General features: G+C 39.8%; 2 protein-coding genes across 2 annotated transcripts in view; one reads left to right on the forward strand and one right to left on the reverse strand.

Moving 5' to 3' along the window:
- Nucleotides 1–1,906: 1,906 nt before the first annotated feature.
- Pdha1 (pyruvate dehydrogenase E1 subunit alpha 1) lies at nt 1,907–17,182 on the forward strand. Its single transcript, XM_077107594.1, has 11 exons — nt 1,907–2,060; nt 7,562–7,621; nt 8,155–8,328; nt 9,227–9,353; nt 10,025–10,116; nt 11,022–11,114; nt 11,821–11,976; nt 12,192–12,263; nt 13,686–13,753; nt 14,780–14,888; nt 15,261–17,182. The coding sequence occupies exons 1-11, from the start codon at nt 2,004–2,006 to the stop codon at nt 15,423–15,425; spliced, it is 1,173 nt and encodes a 390-aa protein (XP_076963709.1). The 5' UTR covers nt 1,907–2,003; the 3' UTR covers nt 15,426–17,182.
- Map3k15 (mitogen-activated protein kinase kinase kinase 15) overlaps nt 15,806–21,100 on the reverse strand; it is a 118,604-nt gene continuing 113,309 nt past the window's right edge. The window contains exons 25-30 of the mRNA XM_077107593.1: nt 20,658–20,761; nt 20,545–20,606; nt 18,055–18,167; nt 16,972–17,072; nt 16,817–16,893; nt 15,806–16,312 (exon numbers count right to left, since the gene is read on the reverse strand). Of these exons, the coding sequence (XP_076963708.1) occupies nt 16,231–16,312; nt 16,817–16,893; nt 16,972–17,072; nt 18,055–18,167; nt 20,545–20,606; nt 20,658–20,761 (539 nt within the window). The 3' untranslated portion in view covers nt 15,806–16,230. The remainder of the gene's footprint in view (nt 16,313–16,816; nt 16,894–16,971; nt 17,073–18,054; nt 18,168–20,544; nt 20,607–20,657; nt 20,762–21,100) is intronic.

A 21,100-nucleotide genomic window follows, 5' to 3' on the forward strand; every position in this document is an offset into this window, starting at 1 on the left:
TGATTGAATATCTTTTTGGGTAATTTGCAAAGGAAAGGGTCAAAGGCACATTTCAGGATCTCTAATCTAAATCTGAGCTTCACCCAGAGAAGCACAATGTAAACTAGTGAGTTCTGGGGTGGGGGCGAAGTAGGGTCCTTTGTCTCCAATTTCACTCAAGATAAGGAGTCCTCTTTTCTTAAAAGACTTTCTCTTCCTCAGATCTGTGCCTCATGCAATTCTTTCTTCATCTCCCTGGCCTCCCCTCCAGATGCAGGAAAACTTTGTGAATATTCTAGCTCATATAACTTTACTTCTAGCCTATAGTTAATAACTACAACCTTAACCTGTCACCACCTGACACAATTTCCTAAAGCACCCTCACTTTCAAGGTTGCTTCCAAGTTTGGCTTTGCAATTTCTGCAAAGAAAGAGCACAAAGAAAATGTCTTGGTCATTATTAAAAAAATGGATTCCCTTGTTTTTCCACTGCAAAATTACTATTTTAACCTTTGTAATGAATAAATTTCCTGTCAGGAGATATTTTGAGATTATGTAAATGTCTTGTTTTTTCATCATACTTTCATCCACTAATTTTAGCCTCCATCCATGTTAATTCTTGTCTGCAACAGCAACTGTGATCTTTACCAAATGCTGATTTTCTATTTCCAGCATCTTTTTACATTAATTTTAATTGGAATTCTGTAATGAAAAGTTATTCCTTCTTCCCAATTTATTTATTCAATTATGTTTTTGCAAAGGATTTGTAGCTATTTATTTTATTCTAAAACCAACAACTATCTGCATTTATTTTATCTTTCAAATAATAGAGCATTGGAAAAGAGAGGGAGAAGAGAGAAAGAGAACACTGAAGGAAATTGGAACAGAAGATCTCAGAAGCGGTCCCTGCCCCTTGGCCTGAGACAGAATCCCCAAAGAGCCCTCCTCTACCCCTACTAGAGACCTAGCTTGTTGAAGACAGCCATGGCTCCCTGGATGACATAGTTCACTGAGCTATTTCCCGACAGTACTTTCCATCCTGGTTTCCTGAGTGATATCATGGAAAGAGTTCCTGCCCAATCCATGTTTGACACACGAGTGGAAAATCAACCTCTGATAATTTGAGGTTAATTGATACTACAACATAACCCAGCCTATCCTAACACATTGGTCTAAGCTCAAATGACCCACACATTTCCCTTCATTGTTTTCATTATGTCCTATGTTTTAAATCTTTATAGCATTTGGGTAACCACAACACAAAAATATAGGCTTCTGCTTTTTCCAAGCTTAATGCACATATCCAATCTGCTGTTGTCCACAATTCAGAGTCCCACCAGAAGAAGCAAAAGCTAACAAATTCAGATTAAGCACTAAGACTGAACTCTTGTTCCTATAATATGTGGTCAACTCGCAACATATAGCTGGGGAATTGATTTTTGGATCCTCAAGTAAACAGGGCAGCATTTTAAAACTGTCACATGATCTTTAAAAGCAAGTCAGTGGAATAACCATTTATAGAAACCAGATGTTCTGTCATTTGGCCCCATGTAGCTAACCTTCATCATCTTGTGTACTGAGTCAAGGCTGCAAAGTTGCATCACTGGCAGGACTAAGAGTACCATAGCACTAGCCTGCACAACTACCACCCCTCAGAAGGTAGTGCAGATAGCAAGGAGAAGGTCCCGCCTCCGGGGAGCGGGCACTTTCCCACGCAGGCGCCTTCGGGTCCCCGCCGCCTCAACCGTCCGCCGCGTGGTGACCGGAGGAGCCCACAGCCCCGCCCGTTCTGGTGCTGATATTTAACGAGCGGCCTCGAGCCTTCTGGGTGGGCGGGGCAGAACGTCTGGGAGCCGTTCTGGTTGGTTCGCAGACCGGCGCGGCGCCTGACGTCGTTCGGACTCCGTCACGTCGTGTTGCGTTTAAGGCGTGGCGTCGTCTCGGGGCGCTTGAAGGAGACTAGAAGACGGCCGGCTCATCCTAAGTCGTTGGAGTCGCCGCCGCCGCTGTCGCTGCTCCTGCTCCATGAGGAAGATGCTCGCGGCAGTCTCCCGCGTGTTGGCTGGCGCTGCCCAGAAGCCGGTAAGGCGGCCTGAGCAAGGCCTAGGTGGGGCCGAGACGGGGCTGGAGGAGGGCGAACTGGACCTCCAAGCGCCCGGCTGTTCGCCGTTTGGGGCCCGGCGCCGGAAGGGGGACACAAGGGGAACCGAGGACCTTTGTTTTGACTCCTTGCGGTACCTTCTGCTCCGAGCCCCGGGATGAGAGGCGTGGAGCAGGTGCCCCGCCTGCGGCGCGGGGTAAGGAGAAGGGGTACCTTCTCCAAACCTGGAGTTTGGCTGCGCCTCCTCTCCCGCTCCCCCGTCGGCCCGGCTCCGCCGGCCGAGCAGGAGGAGTGCTGGAGGATTGCCAGCCCTTGTTTACAGGACATGGAAATGGGGAGCCTAGTACTTCTGGTCGCCAGTTGACTCCACTCATTTCAAGTTTTAGTAATTTCATTGTTCTTGATCGATAGGCTGTGTGGTGCGTAATAGTAAAGACCTTGGAATGCGGAGACTTGAGTTGTTCGGTTCGAATATCGTTCTCACCGTTTACTAACTCTTGTGACCTTAGGGAAGCACAAAAAACTTTTTTTTTCTCCCCCGACGTCCTGGTGGCTGGTTTCTTTATTTAAAAAGGAGATAATAAGAGTCTTTTCCCCATAGTGAATCTCACCAGCGTGTACATCCACAAGACTAGCATCCTAATTAGAATATGATATATTCCATGCTTGTATAATTATATCAAAATGGATTTTACTGTCATGAATAACTAAAAAGAACGACAACAAAAGAGTACTTTCCTCGTGGGGTCATCGGGAGGATTCAAGGAATGAACCTTGCCTAAACCTTTCTGAATAGTGTCTGGCATATAGTAAGTGCCATATGTGTTGAATACAGTTGTTATTTTATGGAGTGCCCAATTTGATATACATTTGTTAGACACACATGCACTCGGCTCTGATGAGGGTTCAAACAGGGTCAGACTCGCCAAAAACAAATTTTCCTCCCTTTCTCTCTACGTTGGAGCTTTTCTTGGCAGTTATTTGAGAGAGGTCAGGGAGAGCCCAGAGAGGAAACTGCCTTTACCCTTAAACACACAGAGGCTTAGAGTAAAAGTAGCTAAGAAAACAGAAGTGATCTTAAGAGGGTAGGTGTTAAGATTAAGACTATTTATGGCCCCAGCTTTTACATGTTCCTCATACCTAAGCTTCTAGCGTTTTGACCCTTAGGCAAAGTAAGATAGTGTTTGTTGATATAACTGTCCCAAGCTTTGACTTGTAATTCTGGTTCTAGTAATTTCCCCAGGGCTAAATGCTGCTCTGGGCCTTATGGGCAAAGATTGTCAAAATGTAGGAAGTGGGCTGCTCTAGGAATCCCATTGAGAAATGACAAAACACGATTTGATTAACCCATTAAGTCCCAGGTTTTCAGGTCTTAGATTATTTCAACAAAATTGACACAGGTGCATTAAAATAGGTTGAATATCAATCTAGAGCTTATACATATTGTTAACATAATTGTTATATTTTAATATGATCTTATTATGTAGCTATATATTGCATACTATATTTTTATAAGTGTTCCACAATTGTGCTGATGGGACAAAATGAGTTAATCAGATACTGTATTAGCATTTGAATTGTAACTGGAAGCCCACCTTCCTGTTAATGTTATGTGTGATATATTCAGTGTTTATTGATATTTTTGTTGTTGTTCTAATTAGTTATACATGACAATAGAATGCATTTTGACACATCATACATAAATGGAGTATAATTTCTCATTCTTCTGGTTGTACATGATGTAGAATCACACCGGTCAAGTAATCATATATGTATATAGAGTAATAATGTCAGATTCATTCTACTATCCTTCCTACTTCCATACCTTCACGATAACCTTCTTAAAAGGTTTTAAGAAGTTGAATTGGAATTTCAAACTAATAAATGCTAAATTTCATACCTTTCTACAAGAGTTTCTGCTTTTAAGAAGTGTCATCCTCTTTGGGGATATCTGTTGATAGAGGGCAATACTAGTAGTAGAAGCTCAGAAATATCCTTAACTCTTTGCTGTTAGATGCTTGATGGAGGTTTAGTATTCTGAAAGTAAAATTTATTGTTTCTCTTACTTGCAGGTTTTTTTCTCCTAAACTTAGAGTAAGAAAGTTTAATTCCAGAGATGAAGTCACCTTAGAAAGTGCTCAGTTACCTTCCCATTTGGTGGTGTCAACTCTTCAGATAATTAGTTTTCTCTGTTAGCTGTACTTGTCCTGCGCTGATTAATTAGGAACCATTCCTAGAGCTTCTAAATTTAGCAAGAACTAAAAGTTTTGCCCTTATTTTTTTAAAGGTTAGAGCAATAAATTCTTACTGCGTAGGCTTTTATTACATTTTGTAATTCTTCATATGAGTGAATGTCTTTTTCATTTCAGTATAAATAATACAAAATAGATTAAGGTTTACTTTTTATATTATACATGTAAGAAGCCTTTCCCCCCAAAGAACTGACAAATGGTAAGTAGTGGCTTGCCCAAATTCGGCAAACTTGTGTAACTAGAGTCATATCATCTACCCCTTGAAGGGAAGGAGAAAGGTTAGGCAATTGATATGATAGCTGTGACACTCTGCCTAAAACTAATTCCCTTGTCTTCCCTCCCAGGACTCTGCATGTTTCTTTCATCTTTTCACTTTTTCTTCTCTTTGTTTGCCATTCCCTCTTGAAACAGGGAGCTATGGAGATTTATCTCAGGCTTATAGATTACCATTGTCTCATAGTGTTTGGCATGAAACTTTGAAATGAATTAGAAGATCCTGATTTTATTTTTTTAATGAGATTGATAGTTGAAGTTATAATTTCCTGAAGAAGACTGAATTGCATTAAATTTTTTATTCTTTGTCTTATTGTTTGCATTTCTGGTTTCTTTTTTTTTTTTTTTTTGTATCAGGGATTAAACTCAGGGCACTTGACCACTGAGCCACAACCCCAGCCCTATTTTGTATTTTACTTAGAGACGGGGTCTCACTGAGTTGCTTAGCGCCTCGCTATTGCTGGCTTTGAACTTGTAATTCTCCTATCTCAGCCTCCCGAGCTGCTGGGATTACAGGTGTGCATTGTGAGATGTATATTACCAACATTCTTTTGGCTTCTTGAGAAGTAGGAAACATTTTTAATTTACACTGGTAGAATCTGAAATTTTTGAACTATATTTCGACCTTCACTTAAATGAATCCTATGCATTTAGGAACTTAGTTTTCATTTTATTGAATAAGTTGGGTCTATGTCAAAGAGGAATCCCTTTAGGGGTTGGGGGTGCAACTCAGTGGAAAGGCATATGTTTGGCATACTTGAGGCCCTGGATTCAATCCCCAGTACCCCCCCCCCCCCAAAAAAAAAAGAATCCCATTTAAAAGAGAATATTTTTATGGCTCTCTAGAGAAAATGAATGGTAGTTATCTTTTCAGAAATCTCAGTTAAGCTGGGGCTGTGGCTCAGCGCTTGCCTAGCACATGCAAGGGTTCGATCCTCAGCATCACATAAAAAATAAATAAAGATATTGTGTCCAACTATGACTAAAAAAATATTTAAAAAAGAAATCTCAGTTAAAAATATGATACACTCACATTTCTGATACGGCTTTTAGCCATATGTTTGCCCCTTTCACCCATTGTATCAGTGGTCCTACTTATTTTTGAGGTTCTTAATATTGAAAAAGGGGGATAAATTAGCTTTCTGGCAATTACAGTTTTTGCCCTTCCTGTTCTTTATTTTATGTAGCACAGTTTATCATTTTTCATTGTTTTGACTTTATGATTGAGAAAGAATTTGCTTTTTGTTACCATTGCCACCTGGTTTGATCTCTACTTTTAAATGGTTCCCAAAACTGTAGTTCCTGTAGTTTTATCTGGAGATTTATTTTTCAATACAATAGATAGTTTTGGCTCTGAAAAATAATTTAATGACCCAAAATCCATATCAGTTTCATGACTGTCAAACATCAACTGTTTTTGCTGCCTCACCCCTCAGCTTTACTTTTTCACTAATTTCTAAATTTTCTTCATTTTGAGATTTATTAATGGACTCTACCTCTGTTTAACTGAAGCATTTATTTCTAGTATTTAGAATTTTTTGTATGTGTCATTGGCCTGTTTGTTTGTTGCTTTATCAGATAATGGTACAGTAGTCCCTCCTTGTCTGTATTTTTGCTTTCATTGATTTTAGTTATCTGTGGTCAACTGTAGCCTGAAAAAATTTTAAACAGAAAGTTCCAAAAATAAACAGTTCAGAAGTTTTAATCTATGTGCCCTTATGAGTAGTATGATGAAATCTCATGCAGTTCAGGATGTGAATCATCCCTTTGTCCAAGATACACTTAGTATATGCTACATGCCTGTTAGTCACTTAGGAGCCCTCTTGCTTATAAAATCTACTGTCTCACTATTACAGTGCTCTGTGTAGGGTTCAGTACTACCTGTGATTTTAGGCATCTATTCTGGGTCTTGGAATGTGTAACCCCTGCAGATAAGGAGGAACTGCTATATATTGACAAGTAAAAAGATGAGTGGATAATAGCTTTCTGCCTCTTGGCTTGTTCATTTGGAGGTACACATAGCACATCATTCTTAACTCTTCTTACCAAAAGAAGTCTAGTGCTAGAGTTAGATAGTAAAAAACAAATGCTGTATTACATGTCAGGTGAGTGTTTTATGGGATCTGATGAATGTGCTTAAGATCTCCATAAAAAGAATGTATGCTGGTTTACATGTAAGTGTGTGAAAATGTAGTAGAAAGTGGCTGTTTAATATAGTATACAGTATCTTTGAAATCTAACCTGAATGTTAGCCACCACATAGAATACTTTTGCTGTGAACAGCTCTGTTCCCTTGTAAAAGTAGGAAGAAATCATTACCCCCAAGCGGTGACAGCTACCCAAACATCAAGAAAGAAACACTGTTTTAGAGAACATTTCTCCCTTCTTGGGCCTCAGGAGGAGCCCACCCAGGATTTAGGCTGTTCAAATTATAAAACTGTTGGCTCAAGTCTATTGTTTTTAAGTCAGTGCCTAAATATATCTTTGGTTCCATTTTGTATATTTCTCACTAATGTACTCATTTCATACTTTGAATAGTGCCAATAGTTTTATTTGAAGTATAATTTTAACAGTTAACCTCCAGATGAGGATATGAGGTTATGACTTAAAATAGTATAAAGCCCACAGTCTCTTCATTTTGGCCATTAATTTCATTATATTCCCACTGTAATATTTTTTTTTTTTAAAACAAAGTGATCAAATGTATGGGTTTGGTTTTTCCCATCTTTCATTTTGTCTTCAGAGAGGGGTATGATCATGTTTGATTGGCCAAAGCATGGATTTATTTTGGAAGATGAGGATACCAGCATAGTGAATAGAATGGAAGAGAAGCCCATGAACATGTTGGGTCCCCTTATATTTCAGACTACATCCTGATAATTGATCAATGATAATAATGACTTTCTAAAATAACTGACACTAAAAAAAGTACGGATTTGTGTATTTTTGTCTTCTAGGCAAGCAGAGTGCTAGTGGCATCCCGTAATTTTGCAAATGATGCTACATTTGAAATTAAGGTAAGAGGTATTTTACTTCGTGATGTTTTTCCACAGATATAGTTTTATACCTTCAGAACATTTTGATACTTATGTTTTTTTGACATTTTCTCCCAAATGTTCCAGAATCAAAGGCTCAGGGAAGTTGGGCAAAAATAAGAATTTATTCTTAGCAGTTTGTTGATGTTTCAGGGAAGGGAGGCTTAAATAATAAAACTTATTTCAAACTTTAGGATGTGACTCAGTAAAACATTCGAATAAGAAGGTTCTTATTTTAATATATATATATATATATATATATATATATATTATGTATAACTCAGTTGATGTCTAGGAGTTTTCATTAAAAAAAATTTCCTTCCTCCAAAGCTCCATCCCTTTGCCTGGTGTGGCTTTTATAGATTTAAAGAGTCAGAAATAATATAAAGCATTGATGATATGCTTCTTTGCTGGTTTTTGAGTTCAGTATTATTTGCGACCAAGTTGGATCTTAGAATGAGTCAGCAGTGTTTGCAATATAGTAACTAGGGGATGACTGCCTTGCTCCATTTCAGAAATGTGACCTTCACCGGCTAGAAGAGGGCCCTCCTGTCACGACAGTGCTCACCAGGGAGGATGGGCTCAAATACTATAGGATGATGCAGACTGTGCGCCGAATGGAGTTAAAGGCTGATCAGCTTTATAAACAGAAAATCATTCGTGGTTTCTGTCACTTGTGTGATGGTCAGGTAAGTGGTAGGTTTCTAATAAAACCATGTTTATTTAGGTAAGGTTACTATTTTTTGATTTTTCACTCTTTTTTTTTCAGAAGGATTTGAAGTTGGTATTTAAAATTAAAAGTAGAATACCAGAACCTGCTGTGAAGCTTAGGTTAAGCATTCATTCACATAAAACATTGCCAATTTCCTGTATGCATTCTTAATTTAAAACATTCTGGCAGGGGCTATAGCTCAGTGGTAGATCACTTGTCTACCATGTGTGAGGTACTGGGTTCCATCCTCAGTACCACATACAAAAAATAAATAAAATAAAGGTATTGTTTAAAATAAAACAAAACTTTCTGACATTGCAATCACCTGTACTGTGGATACTCCTAGGAGAAAGGGTTATTTTGTTGTTTTGTGGGTTTAGGCCAAAGGTTACAAACTCAAATGTCTATAGGGGCCAGTTAGATAGGATCAATGAATGAAAATGATTGGATATACAAAACATGGGGAATGGTGACAGACCAGGGTTGAATGGGGCAGTATTCCTGTCCAGAAGGATGCCATGCTATGGTTTCAGCTAGTTGGTGCCAAATGGAAATAAGGGGCTAAGGCTTCATAGTGTTTTATTTCTCTGAGAGAAAACAAGTCTCAGTTTTCATGTTACATCCCCTCAGTATTTTAACATTCACATCTGACTTAGGATCTTTCATTGTACAGGCATATCTGTGGATTGTTTATGGCTTCTGATTAGGGCCTTACCCTCCACTGTTTTTGATGGAAAAAAAAAGTCACTTTCTGTAGTTACTAATGAGTTTTAGCCCACATAACATAATGTTTCATAATATTTGGTCTAATAGAAATCTTTTTATCCAGAAATGAGTATGAAGTATCATGTTGGTTTCTTCTTCCTTTAATGTAGGAAGCCTGCTGTGTGGGCCTGGAGGCTGGCATAAATCCCACGGACCACCTCATCACAGCCTACCGGGCTCATGGTTTCACCTTTACTCGAGGCCTTTCTGTCCGAGAAATTCTTGCAGAGCTAACAGGTTTGCTATGGATTTATAGAAGGGAAGAGAATGAATTAAATTTTCAGATATTTCACCATTAAGGTGCTAACCATTGTAAGTTAGTGCTAAAACCTTTTTGAATTTAAAATTAACCCCCCCCTCCCCCAATCCTCTGGTTTGATGTTTTGGTACATTTGTTGTCCTTGGGAGTAAACTAGCCATTTGTAAAGTCATCTAGTCCCTTAAATGAAAATTTTATAAATCAGAGTGCAGTTATCATCATCAAGCCTGTCAGTAGAAGTAAATCAGTCATGATAAAGTAAGTTGGGTTGAAGCACTCCCTGGTATACGGTGTAGATTCTAGCAATCTTTAATATTCCTATTTTCTTTGTCCCCTTGACTCTTGAACTGTTTAGTTTACCAGTGTAGAAGAGTCAGGAGATACATTTTGACTGGCCAAAAAAGAAGTCCTGACTACTATACTGAACATCTGAAGGCAACTAAATGATTAGAGAACAGGTGTGATTGGAATGAATGGTCAAAGACATGGAATTAGTCTGAACTTCCTTATCAAAGGGCAGGGAGACAAGGAGGAACATGTTTACATGGAGGGACAGAGGCTTTTGGGGATTGAACTGGCCTCAGAGTAAAGACTTGGGTGTGGTTTTATGACTTTGTTTTTTCATGAGTGTGTGTTCTGCCCTTTCTAGGACGAAGAGGAGGCTGTGCTAAAGGGAAAGGAGGATCGATGCACATGTATGCCAAGAACTTCTATGGGGGCAATGGCATTGTCGGAGCTCAGGTAGTCAAAGATGAGGATCGTGTGCTTTTGTAGATATGGTCCTGGCCATGTCTTCAGAAACTTTTGACACCCCAGAGAACTTCTCCCTGAAGGATTTTAGTACTGTGGGGGCTTGGTTTGCTTTTAAATCCCTATTGCTTCTTAAGTTGCCATTTGAACAATTAATAAGTAGATTTGGATAGTGATTTAAAATTTATTCATTTTTATGTTTAACAAGTAGGCAAAGAGCCTCTAGCAGAACTATCCCTTCACTTTCCTCTATATTTCAGCACATTAATTACTTCATCACATCAACTTCACCTGCCTCTGCCTTGTCCTAGGTCCTAACACTAAAAGAGGTGAGCAGTCAGGACTTTAGGGGCCTACTAATGATCCAAAGCCAGCCTCTATCAGTAGGGAGTCCTTGCCCTCATCAGTTATTGAATGATGAAAAATTAATAGCATGCAATATACCGAATAGAGTAAGATTCTGTTACATATATTTTAAACCTATGTTTCATTTTTTAATTCTTTACGGTTAGTAGTTGAATCTTTTTTTAAATTTATTTTTTAGTTGTAGTTGAATACAATACCTTTATTTATTTACAATACCTTTATTTATTTATTTTTATGTGGTGCTGAGGATCGAACCCAGGGCCTCACACATGCTGGGTGAATGCTCTACCACTGAGCTACAACCCCAGCCCAGTAGTTGAATCTTTAGATACAGATAAGTCATTGCCTACTGGCCAAAATAGAATATGCTATATATCAGGGTGGGTGAACAGAGACAGGGTTGGGGTAGGAATAGTGTGTAGTGATAGTGTTATTTCTGTCTCAAATTCTGTCCAGGAGTTAAAATTTAGAGCATTACTCCTCTCATGGATTTCTGTGGTTCCTTTCTTGGTCATCCTTAATGTTATTAGGTGCCCCTGGGAGCTGGGATTGCTCTGGCCTGCAAGTACAATGGAAAAGATGAGGTCTGTTTGACTTTATATGGCGATGGTGCTGCTAACCAGGTATGTGTCTATTAACTTTGTAACAACAATTAGTTTCGGTTCCAAAGTATTGAATATTCAAAGTTGAGTTTGTAAAGAAATAGTATATGGCTTATTGGTTAAAATAGTATTTCATATGTCAAATTAGCCTTTGATTTTCTGACCAAGATAAGAGATTTACTCCTGGGCACATTTTACCCCAAACCTTACAGGGGCACTTCTTGTGAAGAAGCTCTTCTATGCTGTACATTAGTGCTTCTCAAATGTTCTGTGGTGATGGGCTGGTATTATAGATGCTGTTTCACTCTGGTTATCCAGTGGGTTGTATAGATTAACAAAGCATAAAACTAGGTAGTTTTTACATGTTGATCTTTCCAGTGTATTCTGTACTAGTAATGAGGCCCCAGAGAAACAAGTAATGGTATTTTCTTCCCTTAGTTGCAAGAGTATGATGCCTGCCGCTTTTCCCCACCATCCCCTCCATCCATCTCTCTCTCTCTCTCTCTCTCTCTCTCTCTCTCTCTCTCTCTCTCTCTCTCTCTCCCTCCCTCCCTCCCTCCCTCCCTCCCTCCTTTCCCTCACCACCAAAAATTTGGTTTTAGATGAGGCTTTTTCAGTCTTTATGAAAGCACTCTATGCCAGGCAGAGCAACAACTATTGGGATGATGAAGAAGTCTAGAGAAATGAGCAAAATGAAACCATTTCAACTTTTTATAATTACTTACAGGGTCAGATATTTGAAGCTTACAATATGGCAGCATTGTGGAAATTACCTTGTATTTTCATCTGTGAGAATAACCGCTATGGAATGGGAACATCTGTTGAGAGAGCAGCAGCCAGCACTGATTACTACAAAAGAGGCGATTTTATTCCTGGGCTGAGGGTAAGGACATCAGTTTGTAGAGCCAGGGTCACATCCTCTCAGCTAGATACCAGACTTTCTTAGATATGAGCAGGTCATATAAAAGTAAAATGGGGGGCTAGAGTGCTTGCCCAGCATTGTGTGAAGCCCTAGGTTCTATCCCCAGCACTCTTTAAAGAAAGAAATAGGTAAAATGGGTTTGGACAGTTGGATTTATGTTCTGTTGCTATTAACAGGTGGATGGAATGGACATCCTGTGTGTCCGAGAAGCAACAAGGTTTGCGGCTGCCTATTGTAGATCTGGGAAGGTAAAACTCCCCAATAACTTTGTCTTAAGACAAGTGTATGAAGTAGAGTCCAGGCAGGTGAATGGAGTCCTATGAATAGCATGGTCTTGGTAGCTCATATCCTGGGAAACATTCCACTTTTCCCCCATTTGAGGTCAGTCTTCTAGTGTTTCCTCAGTATTTCACCTCTGTCTTCCATTATGATGATCTATTTTTGTTTTGGTTAATTGCTCACCTACCCACCCATTAATTATAAGCCCCTTGAATGACCAGATCAGGGATTGCCACAATGCCCAGCATAGGATTTTGCTTATTAAGTGTGTATAGCTGTGAGAAAGAAAACAATGAAATTGGCCTAAAAAGAGGTTTAAGTACCTTACTCTCCTTAAATCAGTGTTCCACAGCTGAGAAACCACAGCCCTATGGTTACCTTTTAGTGGCATGCCATGTGTATATTTGGGCAGTAGTGTAAATCATATGTGAATAGTAATGATGAAAAAGTCAGGATGGAGGGAAAGGAAACTAGGAGGGAGATGAAGTGATGAGCTAGAGGATGACTAAGGTGAGCAGGACTAAGGTGATAGATTGACTACAGTGGGCTGAGCAGTCCACATGAAGACTGTAAGACTAGGAGCCAGATCCTCAGGTGTGTTTCCCCATCTCTTCCAATTCCTGAGAAGAACATTTGGAGTCCAACCCTGGGTGAAAACATGGTCAGTTCATAGAATATTTTGATTTAACCTGACCAAAGCCTGATCTTGGAACTATGGGAGGGCCTAGAAATCCCCTTTATCACCCCTGGCCCAATGCACTGTGATTCCAAATGACTGAAAGATGACATTACTAAAAGACTAAATGAATAAATTCCAGAATGAATCCACCCTCACCCATCAGTGTTCATAGCCTTGCCAAAGTAGGCTAGTAGCAAGCTGCTTGGTGTGATGCACAGCTGGGCTAGCCAGACTCCTAGCAGAGTTGCAAGCTTTAGATAGTAAAGGTCATTCTGTTAAACCAGCAAAGTCTAGGTGAAGCTGGATTGGTGGCTGGTCCCTGTAAGAAACACTGCATCATAAAATGAGAAAAGTTGTTTAAGTGCAAGTGGAAATCTACTTAATGTCCATGGGCTCTATGACATGTTCAGTGATTAAAAACAAAAAAACAAATTGTTGGCAGACTGCTTTAAGTTCTGTACCACCAACACCAAGTTACTGAGGCTGGCCTCAAGCTTATACAGTCCACACTGTACCTGGCTTTAAGTTCCTATTAAAAATGAGAAGGATGAAATGTACCATAAATAATAAGAAATCCTTGGCAGGTGACTTATAGAAGATTGGATGAGAATATATCGTATGCTGCAAGGGTCTCTATTTGAGGCTGTGAATTGTTGGCATTACTGGTCCTGGTCCCCTTATCTTACCTAACAATTTATGGGTTCCGTTTTAGGGTCCCATCCTGATGGAGCTGCAGACTTACCGTTATCATGGACACAGTATGAGTGACCCTGGAGTCAGGTATAGTCATGGGAGATCTGGGTGTGGTTTTCAAAGAGGATGGGCTTGGATTAGTGCTGCTCACATGAAATTACTTTTGTTGACATCAAGTAGTTATTTGAGTCTTAGTCTTAGTCTGAAAGCAGTACTACTAATAAATTGGTTCCAATATAGAAAGCACTCAGAAAGTCCCTAGATGTTAGCAAGAACAGTAATTTTTTTTTTAAAGCATGTAACTAAATTGTAGAGGGAAATTGTTAGATAAAACAGGTCTGATGGGAGAGTAATATATTTGGAGGCATTTAGCTTATGTAGGCATTATCCCAAATTCACTCATGGCATACTGTACCTGAAGAGAATCAGGATTTGGAAATATTCTGGCTGGGAGGGAGGTGTTCAATAGGTTGAAATATCAAAAGAGCTAGGTTACATTAGGAAGGTGTGAGTTTTCCTTTTTCACTTACTAGATATCTCATACAATTCTGCAGTCACAGACTCAACACAATTAATAGTCAATTTAGTCAAAGTCTATTGTACAAATTAAGTGTGAAAATATACTTTGATTTGGTTTTTTTTTTTTTTAAAAAGGTAGAACACTTGCTTTTAGTGTTATAAATATCATAGAATCAAGAATCAGAAAACCTGGTGTCTTTAAGTAATTGCTGGCCATGCTTTGTTTGGGGTTGTAAGGGAGAAAGGCAAAGTGATTGGCATTGATACCCCAACCCATGTAAAATATAATAGCCTAAAGGAGTGGGACAGGTGACACTTCTTTTGTACTCTTTTAGATCAAAGAAGCAAACCAGAACTTGGCCCCCATTGTGAGAATGCCAGAGAAGCCCATACTTCAGCATACTATTTGCTATAGAAGATAGAAGCAGCTCTTACAGGCTGCTTTCTTGTGTTTTGGAAGTATAACTCTGCTCTTCTCACAGTAACATTAGTGTTGTTGTGTCCCTTCCTCTCAGGAATGTACTCAGATTTCACCTAGCTATCTGCCCCACTGTAACTGTTCTTACACCTATCACTGTTTCTTTCCTCATACAGTTACCGCACACGAGAAGAAATTCAGGAAGTAAGAAGTAAGAGTGACCCTATAATGCTTCTTAAGGATAGAATGGTGAACAGCAATCTTGCCAGTGTTGAAGAATTAAAGGTACATTCACTCTTAGTGGTTTAAGTTTGGCTTTAAAGGTGGCTGTCTTTCCTCCCTCCCACAAAAAGTTGCCACCTCTGGGTAACCACAGAGTCTTGATTTGTTCAAGCCTGGGAAAGTGATATGACAGGGAATAATTCTGAAATCTCATTGGGCTGTTCTTTATTAAGATTAGGTGGGGTGGGCAGCGAACTAAGTAGTGAAAGTATGCATTATCACAGATGATATTGGCAAAAAGCCTTTTTTTTTTACCCTTTCCCCCGTAGCACAGTTTGTACAGTCCTTGGATTGTTATCTTCCTGTCGAGATAAACAGGTGCTACCCAAGCTGCTGTTAATTTAAAAATTTCTTGCACTGTAATCCAATGTTTAGGAAATTGATGTTGAAGTAAGGAAAGAAATTGAGGACGCTGCCCAGTTTGCCACAGCTGATCCTGAGCCACCTTTGGAGGAACTAGGCTACCACATCTACAGCAGCGATCCACCCTTTGAAGTGCGTGGTGCCAACCAGTGGATCAAGTTTAAGTCAGTCAGTTAATGGGAGACGTATGTAATGATGGGCTGTTTGTCAGCAACTATAAGGAACAGCATTTTCAACTTTAATAAATAGCATGTAAATTAAATTGAAGGGAGAGTAAGTGCATGCAGTTTTGTATATTGTTGTGTTAGAAGATGTTGAGTGCTTGAGTGTTTTGTGATTATTATATTATTGTATTACCTATTTCAGATCTACAAGTCTAATAGAGTTTAACCTTCTCCCAAATAGTTGTTTGTCTGGTCACTGGAAGAACACTTCCTTGTGTACCTGTTCCAACCCTGCCATCTGTTTTGGCTATGTCCTGAGAAGACGCAATTCTGGCATTGCACAGCTAAAGCCATCATTTCTTCATATTTCTTTTTATTATTATAACCAGGCAACAGGTGAAAGGCCAAACAACTAGTTTTCTCCATTTACACATCAGTGGTTACAGTCCTATCACATTTAGGTTCTATACTAGTTAATAATGCTTACCCTACAACACCTGTCTCATTTTAAACTACCATTGTATTTAAAATAACAGAATGCTGAGTTTCTTTTTCTGAGATTCTCCTAATACTCTAGGATATCAAAACTAAAGCTCACTATTCACATTACATACAGTTCTATATAATCTTTAAAACATTCATAAATAATAGGTTTAAAAAAATGACAAACTTCACCAGATTCTTGAATTAATTGAACATATCTCTTTCTTGTGTAAACTGAGCAGAATTTGTGTATACATGTACAGAAGAAGCTTTAACCACAAGCAGGAGGATATGTGCTCACTGTGTCCTCCTGGCTTAGCTGAGTGTGATTAAGCCTAGTCCGCAGTCGCTGAGGACTCCTGAGCCTGCCTTCTGTACTGGGAGACTGCGTGCCACAGCCGACAGAGGACACCACCACTGTGGAACAAAGGAGTTACCATAAGAAAGGCAAAGTTCCAACTGACAACCCCAAAACTAATCTAGGATAGGCCTACTTATGGCAAAAGATAATTCTAGATTTTATTTTAAGATTGGCCATCTACTCTTAAAAATGCAGTCCCATTTTAATTTAGATAATGAACAAAACCAAAAATATATTCTCTTCCTGTGTGAATATAATCCTTGAGTGCCAGCAGTGCTAGGACATGGTATTAGAAGTGTGCACAGAAGCGCTGATGGATTGGTGTAGAGGTGGCTATTTTAAATGACATGGGAACAAGACCATGGGAGGGGTTGGGTCTAGTGCACTGGTACCTCATGCCCAGCCCAAACCTGCCAAGATTTTGGAGGGAGAAGAGGTAGTATGTTTTCAAAGACACTGGAAAGGGAATGAATTTCAAGGAGGGGAAGTTACCAGCACTATTGCCTACTTTAATGTATTTACCCAGAAAAGGTTCTAATAAGCCGTTTTGAAGCTCTTACCGTAGTCTAAGGCATCGTAAGTCTTCCTTAGTGATATCGTTAAGAATATCAGAAAGTGTATAATTTTCTTCAACAATCTGAAACAAAGATCAAATACATAAGAAATAAGCAGTTTTTAACAATATCATAGGAATAGTTTTTGGTTATAAATTTACCTTTTCAATTGTATTTGCATCTGTTCCTTGAAGTTGTAGCCAGTCTATAAGCTCTTTATCTGTTCCCTGCCTAGGAGGGGGTGCTAGGTTCTTTGTCATACCTGTAACAATTAGAAATTTGTTTCATTGTATATTAATTGTAACCATAAATCCATGATATAAAATGTGGTATGAAAAGGTGTATTAAACCTGTGTCATTGATCTGCTCTAATATGTTTTATACAATTCCTAGTTCTTAAACTGACTTTCCAGAGAGAACTACCCTTACCTCAGCACCTTAAGTTTGTAATCCGATGTCTTACTTTAAATGTTTAAAAAATGACCTTTCTTCAGGTGCACAGCCCTAACTACACTGAAAATCGGGTGAAATAGGTAGTAGTATTGAGATTTTTACATTACTTCGGCGCTTATGTAGTCCACACCCCAAGAGGTAGCTATAGCCCACAAAAGGAGAAAGTCAGATATACTGACATATAATTTGGGCAGTAAACCACCCTTTTTAGGTTTACTTTTGACAAAACTCGGTCTTGTAAACTACTACCACAATTGAGATACAGATATTTCCATTACTCCACAAAGTTCTCATGTGTTCTCGCATAATCCATCCCCTCTCCTATCCATTCTGATTTGTTTTTTGCCCCTGAAGCTCTTGTCTTTTCCAGAGAACTGTGTGAATGGTTGGTTCTTTCACTTAGCATACTGCAAGTATCAGCAGTTCCCTTTTTATTATTGAATAGTATTCCAGAATCTACTAGAGTCCTGGTTTAATAGAAGGTAATCTCAAAAATTTTTTTTCAAGGCTGGCTAAAATATTAGGCAGGTTTTTTTGTGGGGGGAGTGGGTAATCAGGGACTTAACTCAGGGACACTCGGCCACTAAGCCACATCCCCAGTCCTATTTTGTATATTTAGAGACAGAGTCTCGCTGAATTGAGTTGCTGAGGCTGGTTTGAACTCGTGATCCTCCTGTCTTAGCCTCCTGAGCCTCTGGGATTACAGGCGTGCGCCACTGTGCCCAGCTCAGCAGATTTTTAGTTTGTCTTTCTGACACACCTTAGTTAGAGTTACATGAACAATGACTCACCATTATAATTGAATTGTAATTGAAGGTGATATAATTCTTGAGTTTTCTGTTCTAGCGTTTGCCGTAGAAGATTCTGGTATTCTCTCTCTTTTTGGACTAGGTGTTCCAAGAGTCTGGTTTAAAAAAAAAAAGCATTAGCTCAGTACTATCTAATTCAACTCAAACATTTGTTTAACATTGAGATTGTTGGGATTATGCCTTTAAATTTTTTTTTTTTCATTCAGCTCAGGGGGAAGCAAATTTCTTTCTTCAGAGTTCTGTTAACCAGGTTTCAGCTTATGCAGGGGAACCTACCTTTTCTCATTTAACAACAAAGACCAGCACTTGGAGCGTGGGTACATTTTATATTATTGAAACCCTAGCCACCAAGGTATTTTGGAAGAAGATCCCAGAGATTCCCTCGCCCCTCCCACCATGCAATAATACAGTGAGTAGCCAGTCATCTATGAAGTTGCTAGCCTTGATCTTGGACTTCAGCCTCCAGAACTGGGAGAAGTAAGTTTGTTGTTTGTAAACCACCAGTTGATGGTATTTTGTAATAGCAGCCTGAACCAGACTTAAACAGTTTTGTCTCAAAGTATATCATGAACTAGAAGTTAATCTGATGTCAATCAGTACAACTAAGCCAGAAGGATTACCTGATTCCTTAAGCTTGTCTCTCTAAGATACAGTAGCTGAAAAATAGGTTACCCTCCTCCTTTGGAGGGAGCTGAAGCAAGGGGACAGCTGCTGGCTGAGGAGAGCCAGAGTTTCACAGGGCAGAACTACTAACACTGAATATCTATGCAGAATCCAGGACTGCACAACACTTAATGGATTAGGTCATTTAGGTCTTAATACCACTCAGAGCTGAACTATTGAGGCACTGAGTCACTAAATAATTCACCCAGAGTCACAGAAACTGGGCTTTCCCCATCAGGACAGTCTCCCTAGGACAAGAAAGAGTTTGGCACATCTGAGCCTCCAACTTCTGGGTCCTTTCCATGCCAGCTTGGATCATATGCCTGGGAGAAGGGAAGCAGGACTGGCAGACTGGAGCCATGTTTACCTTCTTTTGTTTGCTTATGTACGAGATTAGTTTTGTTTTAACTGCATGTTCTTTATGTATATTACCCATGCTGGTGAACTAGGGATATAGAACTAAGCTTTATTTGGATTAGTAAAAGTTAATCATTGATGTTTAACTCTGAGAAGTCACTGCAACAATGTGTAAACAGATGAGAACACAGGTACCCCTGGATGATTCAGTGACAAAATGGCATGGGGAGAGGCAAACACTCCTGCCTCAGCAAGGAGGAAATTTTTCTAGTGAGGAATTCCACCCCCCTACCCCTGGCCTTGCCTATATCTTTGTCAAGCAGTCTTCTTCCTACCAGAGTGAAGGAGACAACTTTAGCCAATGCCTGGGCCCCTTCAGTGCAAAGCGTTTTCAGGCCTGTCATTGGGACACACTAGTTATCCCCAGTCACATCACAGACCACCCTGCTACAGCTCTGCCCAACTGCTGCATGGTCAAGGCATTTGCTACAGGATGGGCAGGCTGCCCAAGAGCCACTTCGTTAGTTAGCCATTCACATTAATGTGCTGAATGCTGTTTAACTAATTCCTAAGTCTACTAAGAATAGAAAATAATGGCATGACTGGACAGTGGAGAGGAATGACCTTTGATCCCACATATAACTGAATTGGGAAAAAAAGTTATGAAGAACACTGTTTTACTACCAATTTCATGTTTGTCACCTTCTTAAAATTTTGCCACCACTACTATTTACTTAAGATTTCAGGTCTGTTAAAGAAATGTCTACAAATTAAACCTGAAATATCCTGGGGGTTTGCACAATTTTTCATCCAAAGTATATACATCCAGCACCTTCTCTCCCAATAACAGTTTGCCAGAGCTGTAGATTCTAATTATTTTAAAAGCTCATTGATTTTTGCATTTTGATTTTGATTGATGTGAATCTTCAAAATAAAGAGGAATCATTTTGTTCATTTAACAAATGCTTATGAAACACCTGTTGGATACCAGGAAGTAAACAAAATAGACCTGGGCATTGGGGGAACATTATGATAATGCCAGGGTACCCTGGTTGGGAAGGCAGTTCATTGATACCTGCCTGAGGAACGTGACAAATTACCAGGAAGACACAAGAGGGCAGACTTCCTTGAGTCCATCATCCATAACGAAGTGCAAACACCCCCAAACTCTGCTACTACAGATGTCTACTGAGCATGCCAGCCTATGTGCCATGCCAGGAGTCCCATCTTGGTAAAGATACAGAAAAGAGTTAAGGTACTGCTGTCTTTAGTATGGCAAAGTTCCTTGTGGCCTGTGACAAGGCCCTATACTTATCTGATTCCTAATATTAAAGGAAGGCATTCTAGTTCCTCAGCTGAAACTGCACATAAAACCTTGCCCAGTTCATTGATGGTAAAGACGTGAGGCCCCAAACAACTCAACTCCAAACTGAGGGCCTGGAAGGTCATCACCTGTTGCTCTCCTGCCTGAGCTTGCTCAGCTGGAGGCTCAGGTGATGCTGGTGGGGCTGGGCCTCCTCAGCAACAGCTGCACCAGGTCTTCTCCCTCCCGATGCCACATGTGCTTCGCTTCCGGGCAGGTCTGCTAAGGGATAGTCGTCTTCCACTTCATCTGTGTCCTTATCTACCCCTTCAGTCTCAGACGTAGGCTCAAAGTGAGCTCGGAGCTCTGTGAAATCATAGACCATGGTTATCATGGCATTTAGCTCACGTCCTGTGCCACCAAATGAGGCTACTCAAGGGGAGTGTGCTAGCTTTATAAAAGGAGAGAAGACAATTCTGTTTGGTTCCCTGCACCATAAAAATGATCACTCCCAGTTTATACAAAGATGTAAGGAGGTTAGTCTAGGAGGCTTTACAAAGATACAACCAGGCAAATACTTGCTTAGAGCGTAGGCTACAGAGCATTCAGGAGAGCAGACAGAAGATGAACAGCAAAGTCCCAGAGTAAAGAGAGGAAGAGGCCAGGTCCATAGAACCCTTCTAAAGCCTTCCATTACAGGAAGAA

This window comes from Callospermophilus lateralis, chromosome X (genome assembly GCF_048772815.1).
Source record: "Callospermophilus lateralis isolate mCalLat2 chromosome X, mCalLat2.hap1, whole genome shotgun sequence".
Taxonomy (NCBI): Eukaryota; Metazoa; Chordata; class Mammalia; order Rodentia; family Sciuridae; genus Callospermophilus; species Callospermophilus lateralis.